This window comes from Delphinapterus leucas, chromosome 7 (genome assembly GCF_059928025.1).
Source record: "Delphinapterus leucas isolate spDelLeu-1000000601 "Yukka" chromosome 7, BTC_Dleu_Yukka2, whole genome shotgun sequence".
Classification (NCBI taxonomy): Eukaryota; Metazoa; Chordata; class Mammalia; order Artiodactyla; family Monodontidae; genus Delphinapterus; species Delphinapterus leucas.
In genome coordinates, this window is record NC_143135.1 from 25,418,519 (window position 1) to 25,439,016 (window position 20,498).

The 20,498-nt window shown below is 34.9% G+C and overlaps 1 protein-coding gene across 13 annotated transcripts in view; it reads right to left on the reverse strand.

Moving 5' to 3' along the window:
• Positions 1-20,498, reverse strand: part of QSER1 (glutamine and serine rich 1) — an 84,593-nt gene that overhangs the window by 11,788 nt on the left and 52,307 nt on the right. For 11 of the 13 annotated variants that reach the window (XM_089914976.1, XM_089914974.1, XM_089914975.1 and 8 more), the window contains 5 exons: positions 9,111-9,439; positions 8,055-8,171; positions 7,323-7,456; positions 5,738-5,955; positions 495-632 (listed from right to left, as the gene is read on the reverse strand). In XM_089914976.1, the coding sequence (XP_089771102.1) occupies positions 495-632; positions 5,738-5,955; positions 7,323-7,456; positions 8,055-8,171; positions 9,111-9,439 (936 nt within the window). The remainder of the gene's footprint in view (positions 1-494; positions 633-5,737; positions 5,956-7,322; positions 7,457-8,054; positions 8,172-9,110; positions 9,440-20,498) is intronic. The other 2 variants (XM_089914971.1, XM_089914972.1) reach the window with 2 other exon arrangements.

Genomic DNA, 20,498 nt, shown 5'->3' on the forward strand with positions numbered 1-20,498 from the left:
AAAGGAAGAGTAAAAAAGGAATAATATTAATAAATATAACCCATGGCGTTTATTGTTTTACTACTAATTGATTAGAAAATAATTACTCTGTGATGTATCTTTTACTGGACACAAATATACAATTTTAATCTTTACACCATTATAATCTTTCCAATTATTAGAAAACAGAATATATTGACATCTGGACCTTCCATGCAACTCAGACAATTGGTGAAATGTTATAAGGATGATAAAGATTCTAGAATTGAAAGAAACTAGTGGGTAGTTACATAATATTCTCATGAGTAGAAATCAATAAAAATATATTCAATATAAAATTGTTCATATATTCAAACAATTCATGAAAAGCTATGACCCCATTTTATAGAATCAATATATCAAGTTTGTTAACTGACAACATATACAAAAACCATATATTAAATATGTAACTAACAGAGAAGAATAAAAAAGATCCAGAAAGTACTACCAAGAAAGTACTACTTAGCAGACTGTACCGTTGCTCTTCTCTAAGGCTTGCATTGTGTCAGGATCCAAAGCAATGCTAACAAGCAATTCCATGTAACTCTTAAAGGTTTCCTTCATTGCTCTTGTGTTCAAAAAACGAGTGACAAAGGGAGCTGGAGGATTAAATTCTGGGAGGGAGAAAAGATGAAATATTAAATACTCCTTCCTGACAACTTTAAAAACACTCTGCTCTATAGCAATTGTCTATAAGCAGATAAAAGGTTGTAGATAAAATTTCTTCAAATTCAAGGTTCTCCCACTCTGCCTTTAAAAACACCGTGGGTGAGAGATTCTCAAAGGTGGTTTTGCACATCACAATCACTGGAGAGCTTTTAAAACAAAACAAAAAAAACAGATTGCTGGACTTATTAAAACAGAATCTGGGGTGGTAATGGTGGTAGTGGTGATGAAGCTTAAATGTTATACTTTTTAAAAAGTTCCCAGGTGCCTCTGAAGCCCAACACCAGCCCAGCATTTGGAAACATCTGCCCCATAGGAACCTGTTTCTCCTCCCCTGGCCCTACCAGACATCTGCTGCCAGGTCGTGCTACTTCAAAACTGATGGTTTCTATAAAATTTCTATAAAATTCTGGTCTAGAGTCAACACATATTAAAAAAAATTTTTTAATGTAAACATAGCCTGTGCATAAAGAAAATTTCACTCAAATTCAATGGCAAGAACTGCAAGATTAGAGGTGTGTCTGAATTTTGACTCTTTTCATTCAAGTACAGAACTATTATCACAGCCTTTAACAGGGGTTCTTAGACTTTGGTCCACAGACCCCTCGGGGTCTCCCCTCATAACCATTTCAGGGGTCTCTGATGTCAAATTGTTTTCCTAATAATATTAAGATGTTATATACCTTTTTCACTCTGTTGACATTTGTAAAAGGAATGTTGGGTAAAACTGCTGGGGCCTTACCTAGGCTGAATTGAGGCAGTGACACCAAACTGTACTAGTAGCCATATACTTTGCCATGACTGTCATCTAACTGCCATGAATTTGAAGGAAAAAAACAAACAATTTCCCTTAAGAATAATCCTTGATGAAGCAGTAATAATTATTAATTGTATTAAATCTCTACTCTTGAGTAAATGTCTTAAAATTCTGTGGGATGAAATGAGAGGTACATATAAAGCATTTCTGCTATGAAGTATGACAGTTTTCTCCAGGAAAAGCATCCATGTAATTGTTTGAATTACAAGATGAACCAGCCACCTTTTCCCCCATTGGGATACCAATTTTATCTGAAAAAAATGACTGACAGATACACTATGCCTATTCAGACTTGGGTATTTGGCAGACATTTTCTTAACGAAGTGAACCTGTCACTGCAAGGAAAACAACTGACAGTATTTGTTGCCAATGATAAAATTTGAGGTTTCAAGTGAAAATCAGAATTCCGGGGGACTTCCCTGGTGGCGCAGTGGTTGGGAGTCCGCCTGCCAGTGTGGGGGACGCGGGTTCGGGCCCTGGTTCGGGCGGATCCCATATGCTGCGGAGCAGCTGGGCCTGTGCACCACAGCTACTGAGCCTGCACTCTGGAGCCCGTGAGCCACAGCTACTGAAGCCCGCGTGATACAGCTACTGAAGCCCAGGCGCCTAGAGCCCATGCTCCGCAACAGGAGAGGCCACCGCAGTGAGAGGCCCGCGCACCGCAACAAAGAGTGGCCACCGCTTTCCACAACTGGAGAGAGCCCGCGCACAGCGGCGAAGACCCAACACAGCCAAAAATAAATTAATAAAATTGATTAATTAATTAAAAAAAAAAAAAAAAGAATTCCGGAAAACTTGTTTCCACCACTGTGAGCCTGACAGCATTCCAATACTTAAGGACTTCATTGATGAAATCAGTGTTGATATTAAAAATGTCATTTCTTTGATACTGCAAAAATGTATGAACTAAAACCATAAGACTCTTAGAAGAAAATACAAGGATAAATCTTCATGACCTTGGATTTGCAATGGATTCTAAGTATGATACCAAAAACATGAGCAATGAAAAAAAAATAGATAAATTTGGCTTCATCAGAATTTCAGACTTTTGTGCATCAAAGGACATTATCAAGAAAATGAAACACTGTGCTCACTTCAGCAGCACATATACTAAAAAAAAAAAAAAAAAAAAAAAAGGGCTTCCTTGGTGGCGCAGTGGTTGAGAGTCTGCCTGCCAATGCAGGGGATGCGGATTTGTGCCCCAGTCCGGGAAGATCCCACATGCCGCAGAGTGGCTGGGCCCGTGAGCCATGGCCGCTGAGCCTGCACGTCCGGAGCCTGTGCTCCACGACGGTGAGAGGCCCGCGTACCGCAAAACAAACAAACAAACAAAAAAACTGAAATATCTACAGAATGGGAGAAAATGTTTTCAAATCATATGTCTAATAAGGGTTTAATATCTATAATATATAAAGAACTCCTACAACTCAAGAACAAAAGGAGACATGAACTGGGCAAAGGATTTGAATAGACATTTCTCCAAAGAAGATAAGCAAGTAGCTAGTAAGCAACTGAAAAGATGTTCAACATCATTAGTCATTAGGGAAATACAAATCAAAACCACAATGAGATACCACTTCACACCTACTAGAATAGCTATAATCAAAAAACAAAATATAACAAGTATTGGTGAGGATGTGAAGAAATTGGAACCCTATGCATTGCTAGTGGGAATGTAAAATGGTGCAACCACTGTGGGAAAAGTTTGGCAGTTCCTCAAAAAGCTAAACATATAATTATATGACTCAGCAATTCCACTCTTAGGTATATAAATAATTGAAAACAAGGACACAAACAGGTATTTATATGCCAATGTTCACTGCAGCATTACTTACAACAGCCAAAATGTGGAAGCAACCCAAGTGTCCATCAATAGATAAAAAGATAAACAGGAACATACAATGGATAAACTTACAATGGAATTGTATTCAGTCATAAAAACTAGTAAGTTCTAATATATGCTATGTAACATGGATGAACCTTAAAAACATTATGCTAAGTGAAATAAGCCACGCCTATATGAGATATGTAGAGTAGGCAAATTCATGGAGACAAAATAGAGTAGAGATTCCCAGCAGCTGGGGGAAAGGGAGAATGAGGAGTTATTGCCTAATGGTTACAAAGTTTCTGTTTGGGATGATCAGGAAGTTTTGGAAATAGCTGTGACAGTTGAGCAACAGTGTGAATATAATTAATGCTGCTGAATCGTTCACTTAAAAATGGTTAAAAGTGGCAAGTTTTATGTTATATATATTTTACCACATTTTAAAATGTGGAAAAAACATGAAATAGACTATGTACATCAATGAGCTAACAGATAGTTTCACATTACAAAAAAATGTTATAAAATCATTCATGGATGAAAGATACCTCAAAGGGTAAAACAAACCAATAGATTTAATGTAACAAGCATGAAAAGTTGAAGAAGCTACCACTTGTCAAGTTTATCAAATAAAATCCTTTGAGTATCAAAGAAAAATATACATAATTATCTGAAAAGGTAATCAAAATACTCCTCTCTTTCCCAACTACATAGCTAATGTGAGGCTGGGTATTCTTCATATACTTCAACCAAAATAATATATATACAAACTGAATACAGAAGCAGATATGAAAATGCTATTCTTCTAACTAAATACAATTGTCTAAAAAAACTTATGTGAATATGTAATATGTAATTTTTATTTAAAATATCTTAAAATTGTCTGTTTTAACTGATACTTGGTGATATACATAGATACAGGCCACACACACACACAAAAAGTGTTTTGGAATCCTCAGTAAATTTGAAGATTATAAAGAAGTCTTGAAACAAATAGCTTGAAAATCACCAGCCTATAAATCTACGTTTATTATCAATATTTGCCTTCTTTTTAAGAAGCACTAAAAATGCTTGCCTGTTAGTGACACCTAGTGGTAACTCAAGTTACCAATGAAAGAAAATTTTCACCTTCATTGTCATTTGAGGAAGCTGTATAAATAACTGAGTGCAAATTCAGAACCCAAACTTCTCTAAACAGTAGGCAGAAATGCTAACTGCGAAATTACGTATAATGCCTTCCACACATACTCAAAGCACTAAATTTCTTTATAAATTCCAACGTGCCTACTTCTAAACAACAGTTCAAAAGTAGCTTTTAAAAACAATACATTTAAAGTAAACTTCTGTACTGAAAAGTTTTTATTATAATTCTGTTTCTATCCAAGTAATCTCTAAGATCAGCTCCCTAGCAGTGATACTTAAAATGTCAGAAACCATCCTGGACATCAACCTCAACAGTTCCCCCAACACCCAATTCATCATTCAAGTTCTGCCAAGATTACATCCTGAATTTCTCAAATGTGTCCTCTCTCCTCCATCCCTGCTGCCAAAACTTAGGTTCAGACTTTCAGTTTATACCTGAACTGTGATGTCAGGTAATTCAAATTCAGATTTTACCATGTTGCTCCCTTACTTAAATCCCTCCAAGGACTCCCCTTTGCTTACAGGATCCCAAGCTTTTTAGCTTTAGCATATGCAGCCTTCCATCATCCTTTCGTCTTTTCCCGACTACCTTCAAATGTATGCTCTAGAAGAAGAAGGGTCAGCAAACGTTTTCTGTAAAGGGCCAGATGGTAAATATTTGGGGCTTTAATAGTCATATACTCTCTGTAGTAACTACTCACATCTGTCACTGTAATGGGAAAGTAACTGTATGAAAATATGTAAATGAATCCCAGTGTTCCAATAAAACTTTATTTACAAGAATAGGCTGCAGATCAGATTTGGCCCACTAGCAGTAGTTCGCCTACTTCTGCTCTAGACTACTGAACTGCTAGAAATTTCTTGCATATATTACACAACAAGTTTGATGGCTGATGGAATGTTTCCTGGTATATTCTGTGTTTTACAGCTATCTCAGGTTTAAGTTGTAATGAAGTAAATTTCAATATATATAGCCTACATAAATGCTCTTTGGTGTCTTCAACAGTTTTTAACAGCGTAGAAGGGTTCTAAGGTCAAAAAGTATGATAACTGCTATCTATTTCAACCTTTTCACTTTATAAAAGAGAAACTAAGGCACAGTTAGCTAGCTCAGTCATGGGCAAATATATGCCTAAGCAGAACTTAATTAGGTAGCTAAATTCCCTAATTAAGTAAAAGTAAATACATTTTGAATTGTCAGCATCACTGCTCCTCCCCATTAATGTACATAATCTAAAGTTATCAAGGTATTCATTTCATGGAGAACTCACCCTCATCATCACTACTACTAGAGTGGATCTCGGGAGATGAGTCAGATTGGGATGATGAAAATTCTTCTTTCCATTTCTTCCTTTTCTTTGGTGGTGGCTCAGCCTTTACTTTTAGCTGTTTAACTTTGGGTTTCATGGAAGGGGCTTTTGTCGTTGTAGTTTTTGGTGCTGGAGCATCAGAAGTTTTACTGCTACTACTTGGCTTAGCCTGAACAGTTCTGCAATGTTACAAACAGACTTCATGAATGCACTGAAATCTTGTCAAATTAAAATAAATTAGACGAGGGATTTCCCCGGCGGTCCAGTGGTTAAGACTCTGCGCTTCCACTGTAGGTGGGGGTGTGGGTTTGATCCCTGGTCAGAGAACTAAGATCCCACATGCCGCGTGATGCAGCCAAAAATAAATAAAATAAAATAAATTAGACAAAAACCTGAGAAACACTGGTGAAGAAAAGTTTATTTACCTCACCAGTATCTCCAAAATAAAGTCTAAGTCCTACACATCTCCAATGGTGATTCCTCCAAAAGTCTCTTGTAATATACTCTTTAACCACTGACATTCAATATTCAGTTAATAAGGGACTATATTAATTCTGTCCCTATTTCTCTCTCTCCCTCCACTCTTCCTTTCCCTTTGTAAATCCATTTTCCTGACTATGAGGCTGTACACGGCAGATGATCAATGGACTTATAGCCACGTCAGAAACTCTCACAGGCTCTGGTGGTGCCAGGTTTTGATGTGGAATCCCAGCTGCACCTGTTCTAGAGCCCCTCAATAAGATTTGCTATACACTAGTTCTGGAGATTTGAGGGAGTGGATAAAATTGCATCATAAAAATAAGGTGGGCTGTGTCCAATACGTTGGAATCTTCATTAAACTAGATCTTCCTAGCACTAGATTGAGAATATCAAGGTTCACACCCCCTTTCCCACAGAGATCAAAGGGAATGTGGCTAGGTCATCTGTTTTCCAAATTCACGCTCCAGACAACCCAGAGTCACATTGATACACGATGACAATTCTACTGTACTTGTAATGTACAGGCTCAATTTTTTTCATTTTAAATTTGACATTCTGTTATTATTTTCACTTTATTTATGGATAAAAAAGAGGGCTTAGAAAGGTTATCTTTTTTTTCTTTCTTCTTTGTTTTTGGCCACACTGCACGTGGGATCTTAGTTCCCCGACCAGGGATCGAACCTGGGCCCTCTGCAGTGGAAGCATGGAGTCTTAACCACTGGCCCACCAGGGAAGTCCCTAGAAAGGTTATCTTAATCTAGGTCACAAAAAGATGGATTCAAACCTTTAGACTGTAAATCCAATTTTTTTCACTATACTAGGGTGACACCAAAAGGACTCGGAAGAAAAGGGTACCCATCCCACCATGACAGCCATGGGCTTTACAGTTCCTGTCTCATTACTTCAAAAAGAATCACTTATTACATCAGGCACTGAATTTTCAGACTTGTACATAATGGAAAAAAAAAATCAGCCTCTTTAATTTATGTAATTCTTTGTACAAGACATTGCCAATAATAAGCCTTCCAATAATTACTACAAACATATTACATAAAATAATAAATACCTGATAGTTTGTGAAGGCTTATTTCGTGGCTTTTTGGAACACACTCTGACATACTCCTTTTTGTTAGTGTTTTCAATGAACTTCACATATATCCTTTTGTATTTACTCTTTGCATCTCCAAAATATCCAAGGTACTAAGGAAAGAAATATTTTGAATTACATAATTGTACATTCTGTACATAAAATATTACTTTGTTGTCTTGATAAGACTGTCACAGAGCCATCCTTCAAGTTTTTCAAAATGCAGCTCTGGTCAGGCTAATTGTACCCTCAGTAAAACTGATTCCAGCCTCACTCTTAACTGCAAGCCCATATATATAGATGCAGTCTTATTTGGCTGATCATCAGATGCTCACTTACTCAGTGCTATGAAACAACTACTTAGGTAGAAAATAATTCTGTAAGTCTTCTTGGTAAATCAGGATATCTGACTCTGGCAGAACAATCAATATAAGAGTCTCTGAGTCCATCTGAATTCTTCACAGACTAACACTAATTCCTTTCCTTTATTTAAAAAATAAAAAGTTAAGCAATTTAAGTAGCTGGTATTTAGACATTAATTTTATTTTAAAATCAGTATCATATACTCTGTAGTTCAATTTTAATATTTTATCTCAGAAATGCTCAATATACATACATTAAACAATACATTTAAATTTACATCATTCTGTATTTTACCCAGGATCACTGTCAAAAAATAGGAAGGTTAATGTAAACAAGCATTTTACTTACACTATTTGTAGCAGCAAATTCTCTTTGCCCATCTCGAATTTCAGGAACAAACTTCTGTAATAAAGCTTTTTGTACTTTCCAAATAGCTGGGGGTTCTTTTCCTGCTTTTAAAGCCTCCTGTAATAAGAAGTATTAACAACATTTATAGAAACTAGCAACATATTCTAGATTTATAGAATCTTAGAGCTGAAAGGAATCTTAAAGACCTACCTAGCTCAACCTTTTATCTTTTACCTAGCTGAACTTTTGCAGTAATCCTTTTAAGTGGGCTATTCAATCTCTGCTTAAATTCTTCCAGAAACAGGGAGCAAAAAAATGCAATTGTAACCCATTACCCTTTTGTATAGCTATTGGAAAGTTTTCCACTAATGATATTGTCATACATTATTTATGCAATTTTATAACAGTATGTATATATTCAAAAAGACCAGAAACAAATATGCTAAAATATTAACAATAGTTAATTGTGAATGGAAGGAATATGGATAATTTAAATATTATGTTCTTCACTGTATTTTTAATACCATTCCTCTCCACCCCAATTAAAAAATAAAATCAAAAGCAAGCAAACAAAAACCCCAAAATAAGTTTTCTTAAACACTGCTAAAAATTTCTTATATGAAATTATAACATTCTGCAATTTGAAAAAAGTCTAATTCTACTTTTACATTGTATTCCTGTTATTTTCTTTAAACTTTTAAGTTAGATAAATAACCATTTTCTCCAAACTTCTAATAATACAAATGACTTGGAAGCTTTGAAAAAAATTAACATTTCAAAACTGCTCTAATTACTAGTAGCTAAATGCAATATACTGACCAGTCAGAAATACACAAAACTCAGAGACGAGTTAAAATTATTTTAAGCTATTTTCCTTTTCAAAATACCTGACATCTCTAGTTTGATTTCATTATTTAACAATTATGACAACAGAATTATAAAAATATAACTTTTCACAATTCAGGCTAGATGCATGGTATTAAAAGTCATCATGAAGGCTACCATAGGGCACGCCCATTAAGCTATGACCTTTATACCTGTGAACATTCACATCACCTTAAAAGTCTCTATGTCTTCTATCTTTACCACAAATTCATCACGCTCTCTGTATTGGCCTTCTCCTCCACTTTCTGTGTTCTCCTCATCTGTAAAACCTTCTATGGCAACAGTGTCCTGTCCTTTTGCAAACTGGTCTGAAGGAAGACCATCATGTTCGATGGACTTTGGGGGTTCTGCAGAGTTTATATTTTCCAGGATATTTACTGCAGATGAAGTAGAGTAGAGAGGTTCTTGCTTAACTGCACCCACAGTGGTGGAGGAAGTAGTAGCAGTACCAGTAGTATTGGCAGTTGGACTAGTAGTTGCCACCTGTAGGGCTTCTGAAACTAGATCAAGCAAATGCAAATTAGTAATACAAATTATTAAACATTTACTTGCTTTGAGTAAAATCTGAACAGTCTACAAAGAAAGACCTTATTATTTTTGCCATCAAATTGTTTGAAACAATGAAATTAAAGAATGGTTGTTAACTTCCAAGAACCAAAGTGGTGAGAATTACATCTGGATGACAATTAGACAGAACCTCCATCGACCTAAACTCACCCCTACTTCCACTTAAGTATTTAGCACAAAAATATTTTTAAAAGAATAGAGACAAAAAAGTGATGCCAAAAAAAAAACAAAACAAACAAACAAACAAACAAAAAAAAAAGTGATGCAAGACAAGGAAGGGTCAGCCAACTGAAACTGTGAATTCCTAGAAGAAAAGCTGATTGGACGTGGAAAACAAAAACAGCACCTCCCAAATACTTTGAAATACCAGTAGAAGCTACCGAAGTAAAAAGGATTATAAAGTAATGTAATGAAAAACTGTATGCTAACAAATAACTTAGATGAAATGGACAAATTCCTAGAAAGACACAAACTACCAAAAGAACTCAAGGAGAAAGAGAACATCTGAAGAGACCAATAACAAGGGAATAAAAGAAATTAAGAACATCCCACAAAGATAAGCACAGACCCAAATGGGTACACATGGGCTCTATCAACAGTTAAGTAAGAATTAATACCAATCCATTATAAACTCTAAGAAATAAGAGGAAACACTTCCCAACTCATTCAAGGCCAGTATTATTCCAATACCTAAACCAGACAAAAATATCATGAAAAAACTACAGACCAGTATCCCTTATGAATACAAACACAAAAACCTTCAGCAAAATATGAGCAAATATACCAACACTGAAAAGAATTATACATCATAACCAAGTGGCTTTTATCCTAGGAATGCATGCTTGGTTTTAACAGCTGAAAATCAATCAATCACCATATTAATATAATAAAGGACAAAACCACAGGATCATCAGAATAGGTACAGAAAAAGCATTTGGCAAAATTCAGTATCATGAATTTAAACACTTTCATGATAAAAACACTCAAGAACTTAAAAATAGAAGGGAACTTCTTCAACCTGATAAAGGCCATCTACAAAAAACCCACAGTTAACATCATACTTAACGGTAAAAAATGAGATGCTTCCCCCTAAGAAGGATGTCTGAAGAAATAAAACTGTATCTGCAGATGAAATGATCTTGTATACAGAAAATCCTAAGGAATCCACTAAAAAACTATTAGAATAAATAAATTTAGCAAGTTTGCAGGGCATAAGATAAATATATAAATCAATTGTATTTCGAAATGCTTTCAATGAGCCATCCAAAAACAAATTTAGAACAAAATTCCATTTATAATATCATCAAAAAGAAGAAACTATTTAGGAATAAATTTAATGAAAGAAGTACAAAGTTTATATTCTGAGACCTATAAACATTGTTGAAAGAATTAAAGGTCTAAATAAGTGGAGAAACATCCTGTGCTCATGGATAGGAAATGTCAACGTTGTAAAGATGGCAAACTCCCAAACTGATTAAAAGAATCAAGGACTACCCTGTCGGTCCAGTGGTTAAGACTCCACGCTTCCACCCCCACTGTAGGGGGTGTGGGTTTGATCCCTGGCCAGGGAACTAAGATTCTATATGCTGTGTGGTGCAGCCAAAAAAAAAAAAAAAGAATCGGCATAATCCCTATAAAAATCCTAGCTGCATTTTTGGCAGAAGCTGACAAACTATTCCTAAAATTCATATGGAAATGCAAGAGAGCCAGAATAGCCAAAAGAAATCCTGCAAAGAATAAAGTTGGAAGACTCACATTTCAGAAATTTCAAAACTTTACCACAAAGCTTTAGTAATTAAGACAGTGTGATGGTGGATTAAGGATTGACATATAGATCAAAAGAGTAGAATTAAAGTCCAGAAATAAACTCTGTATTTATGGTGAAATGATTTTCAACAAGGGTGCCAAAACCATTCAATGGGGGAAAAATGAAAAAGCTTTTTAACAAATGGTGCTGGGACAACTAGATAGGAATGAAGAATAAAGTTGGATGTCTACCTCACACCATATACAAAAATTAACTGAAAGTGGATCATAGACATAAATGTGAAAGTTAAAATCATGAAACTCTTAGAAGAAAAACAGGTACAAATGTTCATGACCCTACATGTAACAAAAGAAAAAAATAAGCTGGACTTCATCAAAACTTAAAACTTGTGCTGCAATTGATGCCATCACAAAAGTGGAAAGAACCTACAGAATGGGAAACACTGCTTACAAATCATGTACTTGCTAGAGATTTGTATCCAGGATATATAAAGAACTCTTACACCTCAATGATAAAAAAGACAAATAACCCAATTTAAAAAGTGAGCAAGGGCTTCCCTGGTGGCACAGTGGTTAAGAACCCACCTGCCAATGCAGGGGACACGAGTTTGAACCCTGGTCTGGGAAGATCCCACATGCTGCGGAGCAACTAAGCCCGTGCGCCACAGCTACTGAGCCTGTGCTCTAGGGCCCGTGTGCCAAAACTATTGAACCCACGTGCCACAGCTACTGAAGCCCGTGGGCCTAGAGCCCGTGCTCCACAACGAGAAGCCACCGCAATGAGAAGCCCATGCACCGCAACGAAGAGTAGCTCCCACTCACCGCAACTAGAGATAGCCTGCGCACAGCAACGAAGACCCAACACAGCCTAAATAAATAAATAAAATTTATTAAAAAAAAAAAAAAGTGAGCAAGGACCTATTTGTCCAAAGAAGACATAAAAATTGTCAATAAGCACATGAAAGGCCATTCAACGCTATAAGTCATTAGCTCAATGCAACTTCAGTAGATAATTGCAATCTCACATGCAATAACATGCTAGCAGGTGTGAGGAGAAACTACAACCCTTGTACCTTGCTGAAGAGAATGTAAAATGGTACAGCCACTATGGAAAATAGTTCGGCCATTCCTCAAAATGTTAAGCATATAACCAAGGAATTCCACTTCTAAATTCCACTTTCTAAATAAATAAATCTACACAAATACCTGTATATGAATGTTGACAGCAGCATTATTCCTAATGGCCAAAAAGTGGAAAAAACCCAAATGTCCATCAGCTGATGAATGGATACACAAAATGTGGTATATCCACATTATTAGGGAATAAAAAGGAATGAAGTACTGATATATGCTACACCATGAATAAACACTGAAAACATTACATTAAATGAAAGAAGCTAGTCACAAAAGGTCAAATATTATATGATTTCTTTTACATGAAATGTCCAAAAAAGGGCAAATCTATAGCGAAGATAGATTAGTGGTTGCCTATCATTGGGTGTGAGTGTGGGTGTAGAGACTGACTAATAATGGGTTTCTTTTTGGATAATGAAAATATTCTAAAATTAGATTGTGGTCACGGTTATACAATTCTACAAACCCACTGAATTGTACACTTTAAATGGGTGGATGTTATGATATGTGAATTATAATTTAACAAAGCTGTTAAAAAAGGACTTTGAAGCCTAGAGCTGATAGAGAAGCTCCAGGCTGAGAAACAAATATAAAGAACATGTAGCACTGCAGCAGTAATTTTGAGTAGTGCTGATGAACTAAAATAATAACATATACAATAATAAGTAAATAAAACAGGAAGGGCAGTGATCCCCTTGCTTATGCTGAGCTGTAGGCAGCAGGGGTGGCTTGATCACAGGCCAAAATGTAAAAACTGTTCCCTGAAGAAAGTGAACTCTATCTGCCTACAGGAGGGGTTGAGAGGGAATCAAAGCAGAGCCCAACACAAATCCAGACCTATGAAACACAAAAGAAAATGGAAAAGCAGATAGGCAAGGGAAATGAGTGAACTACAGTGCTTGGCAACTAGAGTACATCTCTCCCTTATTCTAGCTAATTAGGGGGGAGGAGGGGCTGGGGGGGGTGGTCTAATAGCTGTCACCAGCCAGCCTACCTGATCTGTATCCCAAATTAAAACTATCCTCATACATTTATATGACTCCTCCCAATCAAAGGGAGGCCTGTTGAGGAAATACAAATGAATAATCTAATTATCAAGTCACTGTGCTGTATATCTTGAACTTATACAGTTTGTACATCAATCATATCTCAATAACAATGGGAAAATAATCTAATCATTCAAGATTAGATTACAGAATTTTATCCTAATGTAAAATATTTTTATGCTACTATAACTATACATCATACTTTCTGCCTCAAAAATGTATATAAATGGAAATCAATTTATGTCTTGTGACCAGAAGGCTCTATATATTAAACACTTCTAACATTATAATACTTACAACACATAATACCGTAGATCTAAATTAATATTTTTTCAAATTTAATGTAAAACAAATGTAAATGTAAAATGAATGCTTCTTTTGAGTGGATGTGGCATTTAAAACTTACTCGTTTATGGACTCATGGGTGAATATTACTTATTGAGATAGGTTTTACAACCAATTTTATTTCTGTCCTTCATTTTTATTGATAAAGGAACTGGGAAACATTGTTCTTATAAATAATGGATGAATGAAGAAATAAAAGGGATTTTATTATAGCAATGTCACTGAATTTTGAAAATACACTCTAAGTTACATGGCAAAACAAATCACATAGCTATCTATGAACAAAAACAGAGATACGGCCACCAGCAGACCCTCAGAAAAAGAAACTGCAAGGGACATGCTTTAGTCATAAGCTTGTCATCCCAAGGAGATGTGAGGTGCAAGAAAGAATGGAGGGCAATATGGTAAATATATAAATAAACCTAAGCAAACACTGACTATTTAATACACTATTTCTTGTTGAGTATTAGAAAACAGGATAGAATTAAAATACGTGGGGGAATTCCCTGGTGGTCTAGTGGTTAGGACTCCGCACCTCTACTGCCGGGAGACAGGGTTTGATTCCTGGTTGGGGAACTAAGATCCCACAAGCCACGTGGCGTGGCCAGAAAGAAAAAAACGCAAATATTAAAATACATGGTAACATTAAAGTTAGGAGGGGGTAAAATGGAGTTTTAGTGCTCAGAGTCTTTATGTTATTCAGGAGGAGAGTAAGATACTAATGGGTTTTGAGAAAGTGAAAATGCATATTGTAATCCCTATTATCTCCAGGTAAAGAACAGAAATATTTCATTAAAATCATCGGGGGGGTGGGGGGTGAGAGGGTAGGTAAAGATAAGAATGAAATAAGACTGACCATGTATTGATGATTACTGAAACTGAGTGATTCATAGATCGGTTTAATTATACCAACCTTTGTAACTTTATGTTTGAAATTTCCATAATAAAAAGTTAAGGAAATATTTTATAAAAAGAATAGCTTCCAAATTAGCAGAAGGAAAAACTTATCAATACTGTATGATGCTCTTTATAAGAAGTTTTTAAATGGGCCAAACAAAAGTACAGGGATACATACACAGGTGGTAAAATTTATAAAAGAAAAGCAAGGAGGTGATTACCATCCAACTCAGACAGTGGTTAGTTCTACAGATTATGAGCTGGATTTACTTTAACACTCAATTTATTTTTGAACTTTCTTGCTTTCTAATGAGTAGCATTTAACACCATAAATTTTCTTCTTTGCCCCACACATTCCTGGCACAACCCCTTGGTTCCAAAATATGATGCTCCACTGTCCTAAGTGAGTTGTCATTTCAGCTTTGGTTTCCTTTTAAAGCCATGAGTTATTTAGAAGTTAGCAGAAGTTATTTAGAAGTTTTAGAAAGAAAAACTTACTTTTATTTGTCTCTTTTTTCCTTTCTGCTATTTTTTTATGAAATTACTGCATTGTGGTCAGGGAATATGTCTTAACTAATATCTGCATTTTCAAATTTATGGGAATTTTCTGCGTGTTTTTCTTATGTGTATCATATTTCCATATGTGAGTTATATCTCACAAGAAAAAAATATTCTGAAAGAAGAGATATGGAAAATATACTAAAAATGCTAACAATAAGATTAGTATGGCAATATTAAAAACCAAAATGGGAAATTAAATGTGAAAAAGAGATTTTATTATGATAAAAGGAAATTTAACTGTAGTAAAATTTCAAACACCCAATTACATGGGTTCAAAACAACTACACAGTATTAGAAAAACAATAAAACATAGCTGGATACTTCAACACACCCTTTTCAGTAATCAACAGATGAAGCAATCTAGAAACAAATAAGGATAGGGAGGATTTTTAAAAACCTTTTTATTAAAGATTTAAAACATATATAAGACTATACAAACCCTCACATACCATAACCCAACTGTAACAACCACAAACATTTTGATAAATTTATCTTTCTGTCACCTCTTTTATATTTGCTGGGATAGTTTAAGGCAAATTCCAGACCTATCATTTACTTGCAACATGTACATACACATTTTGTTAAATAACCTAATATCATTTATTACATTACACAAAAAATAAAAAGATATAAAGGACTTGAACAATATTACAAATAAAACCTATTAGCACTTGGTACTCATGGGATATTTATAAAAATTGACCATTTACCAAGCTAGTAACAAAATTTCCACAAATTTCAAAATGTAGACATTACTTAATTCATATTCCTTTGACCACAATACAACAGGGCCATAAGTTAGTATTAAAGGAATACCAAAAACAACCAAAAAACCAAAAATCTACTGGGAAACAGGCAAGACCCCACTATTCTTAATAACTCTTGGGTTAAAAGGAAATCAAATGAAATGACAAACCATTTAGAAAGGACAGTGAGAGCATTAAAAATTGAAACCAGAGGAATAGAGCCAGAGTGTAGCGAAAGAAAAAAGGAAACATACAACTTTAATGCCATTCATTAGACAGCAAACAAATAACAAACTAGCCAGAAAGAGAATATTCAACCCAGGGAAGATAGGGAAAAAGAACTGATAAAAACAGAAATTAAGAAAAAGTGAATAAAAAATGATGAGGAAAAAAAAAAAAAAGAAAAAAAAAGTACATTGGTTCTTTGAAAAGAACGATTAAATAGGCAAGTCTTCCACAGATTGATAAGGAAAAAGATTCAAATAATCAGTTGGAACAAGAAAGAACATACCTACAGAAACAGAGGAGACTACAAACTTATGAGGTAATAGTATGTACAACTTTATAACAACAAATTTTAAAATCTAAATGAAAGAGATGATTTTACTAGAAAATATGCCATTCTTAAATTGGCCCAGATAGATCAAACTATCAGGAAAAAACTAGAGAGTTCCAGATATATTCTTAGAAATCCCAATTATATATAATAAGCTTTTTAAAATTTAAACAAATATAAAAGCTTTCCTAATTCAATTTGTAAGGTCAGCATATTCCTGAATACAAAAATGAACAAGATTAAGACAAAAAATACGATACATTCACTTCATTTATGAATCTAGGTGTAAAAATCCCAAATAAAATACTAGCAACTTAAATCTTACAGTGGACTAAAGCAATTCATCATGACCAAGCAGAGTTCATGGTAGAAATTTTTAAAAAGAGGTTTAGCATTAAGAAATCGAGTAATAGATGAATGTGGGGGTAAAAGAAAGCAGATTTACCAGAACCAGCTCAAAAAGGCATCTGACAAAATTCAATGCTCATTGTTAATTTTAAAATAATCTTAAGAACTTCAAAACATAAGGATATCTTCTTAAAGAGTATGGTATACTAGAAACTGACAAATATATTTCATAGTCAAACACTACATATTTTACTAAATATCAAGAAGGAGGCCAGGATGCTTGCTATCATTGCTACTATTAAACAACAGAGGCCTGAGCCAATAAAATAAGTTACCAAAAAAAAAAACCAGATAAATTACCATTATTTTTAGAAGATATAATCATCTACTTAAGAATGCAAGAGAATCAGGTGGAAAAACTGTTAAAATAGAAATGCAACAAAAATGCCAAACACATGATGGAGACACAGAAATCAATCATTGTCATATATTATCAGTAACCAATGAGAGAACACTATGGGGAAAATTATATTTAAAATACTAGTAAAACTAGTATTTTTTAGATACTATAATATAGAATATCTATGTGGAAAAAAATGATAAGATATTAAAAGACATAAAATAAGATCTGAATAAGTAGAAAAACACTACATTCCATAAGTGGATGAGAAGACAATATTGTAGAGATTAACAATTCTCCCTTAAAATTAATTTGTGAATTCAATGTAATCACAATCAAAATCTCAAAACATTGAAGGGGCTCCTACTGGCCCATTACAGGACAGTTTGAGCATCAGAAATAACGACTTAACCTGTAAGACAAATTTTAAAAAATTCATGAAAGGCTTCTGGTGCCAACCAAGATGAAGTTAAGTCCACTAGACCTACTTATTACAAATAAAAACTCTGGACAAAACATAAAATGCAACTACCTGAAGACTCTGCAAAGTTAGTAACTGCAGGCAGACTGGGGAGGGAAGCCCAAACTGAAATAATTATATAGAGGTGTTTCCTCACTTTCCTTCCTCTCTTATCACCTAGCATTGACTAGAGGGTGGCCCTTATGCAGAACTACACAGGACACAGACAACAAAAACTCCAAGAAAATCTGTCTTTCTGGACCTCGAGGAGTGGAAAGGAGCCCCATGCGAAGTAAGAATGTGGGGGGCCACTGTCATTTCTTTTTTCTTCTCTTTCTCTCTCCCAGCCCTGCCGCAAGGGCAACCCAAGTCACAGAGCTGCAACGCAAAGGCAGTAAACCTGACATCTTAAACCCGAACAGAAGACCTGTCTTTTTGGTGTACCAGAGGCACCTGGATGGGGCATGGGCTCCTATGGCATGAAGAGAGTAGAAAATGTTGTATGTCAATTATATCTCAATAAAGTTGGGGAAAAACATGTAGGAGGATTCCCTGTCCTTTTTTCTCTTCTCTCAGTGTGCTGCCCCAAGGGCAGTCCTAGTTGTACAGAATTGTGTTAAAGCATAAGCAGCTAAAAAAAATCCAAGGAAAATTCCAGCTTTCTAGCCAAATGTCTGGGAAAGGGAACCCTGAGGGCTGGGCGTGTAGGGAAATTCCCAGGGAAGAGAGAACTGGAGAGTGGTATCCTCTAATTCTGTGCATGAACCTACACAAATCTTAGTTTCATGCCTAAACTGCACATATGCAGAATATACCCGAACTAGTATAGCAAAGTCTTTGAGATCTAAACTATAGCAGTCTACCATCCACCCAAGTTCCAGACTAACTGCTCCGACAGATCCAAAGCACCAGAGCAAAGGCTTTGAAAACTGAACTAACTTCAGACCATCACTCAAAGATGAGACAGAACTTATGGTCTGACTGCCTGCTAAAACAAAACAAATCAACATTCTGCAGAGGATTTTAATAGAACCCAGAGTCTTACAGTACTGTACTCAAAATGTCCAGGATATAATCCAAGACTGCTCAATATATTAAGAACCAGAAAAATGTGACCAATCTTCAAAGGGAAAAGATAATTGGCAGATGCCACTCTAAGGTGACTCAGATGTTAAAAATTATCAAAGACTTGAAGGCAGCTATCATAACCATGGCTCCCTGGGGTAAGGTGAACATACTTTTGAAATGAATGGAAATATGTAAGTTCTCAGCAGAGACATTGGAACTAGAAAAAAGAACCAAATGTAAATTTTAGAATTGAAAAAAATATCTGAAATAAAAAATTCACTGGATAGGCTCAGTAGCAGAATTGAGAAGGCAAAAAAGTCAATGAACTTGAAGACAGACCAATAGAAATTATACAATCTGAAGAACAGAGGGGGAAAAAAGATTGAAAAAGAAATAAACAGAACCTCAGGAACCTGAGTAACAATATAAAAATATTTTACATTTATGTCATTGGAGTCCCATAGGAGAGAGATTGGTGCAGAAAAAAATAACGTCCCCAAACTTCTCTAATTTGGAAAAAGAGATACATTTTATAGATTCAAAAAGCTCAATGAACTCCAAACAGGATAAACCTTATCCAGACAAATAATTACAATCCTGAAAATCAAAGAAAAAGTCTTAAAAATGGAAAACTTCTTTGTGTTGAAAGGAAATGATACCAGAGGGAAACCTGGAACATCAGGAATAAAGGAAGTGCAACAGCAATTATAAATATCTGGGTAAATACAATAGACTATTCTGCTCCTGTTAAGTTATTTAGAATATATATGACTGTTGAAAGCAAAAATTACTTCTCTATCAGGGTTTTCAATATATGTAGAGGTAATATATAGGACAAATATATATAACATAAGGGCAAGAGTAAAGAGATCTCTATGGTTTTCCGGTTTTTACATTTTAAGTAGCAAAAATATTAACTAAGTGGATTGTAATCACTATGTCAACCACTAAAAACATAATACAAAAGGATACAGCCAAAAAAGAAAGAGATAAATTTAAAAATAAAATAGTAAAAAAGTTCAAATAATTTTTATTTTAAAGATAGGAAAGAGGAGACAGGAACAAAAAAGGGGGGAAACAGAAAACGATAAAATGGAAGATTGAACTATATCAATAATTACATTAAATGTAAATGGTCTAAACATTCTAGCTGAGAGATTATGAGATTAGAGTTTTTTTAAAAAAGACAAAACTGAACTATAAACTGTCTACAAAATACCCACATTAAATATAACGTCACAGATAGGTTAAAGGTAAAGGATGGAAAAAGATATACATGCAATTCATCAAAAGAAACCTGGAGTGGCTACATTGATAACAGACAAAGTAGACTTCAGAATAAAGATTATTACCAAGGAAAAAGAAGGATATTATATACTGATAAAAGGGTCAATTCGCTAAGACTTAACAATCCTAACTGTGTACATATCTAAAAACAGAGGTCAAAATACACAAAGCAATAACAGATAGAAATGAAAAGCAAAACAGACAAATCTACAAGCATACTTGGAAGCTTTGGAAATCCTCTCGCAGTAATTGACAGAACAAGTAAACAGATAACCAGCAAGGAGAAGAATCTGAACAGCACTAACAACCAACTTGATCTAATTGACATTTATACAACAATCCACACAACAGCAGAATACACATTCTTTTAAAGTGCA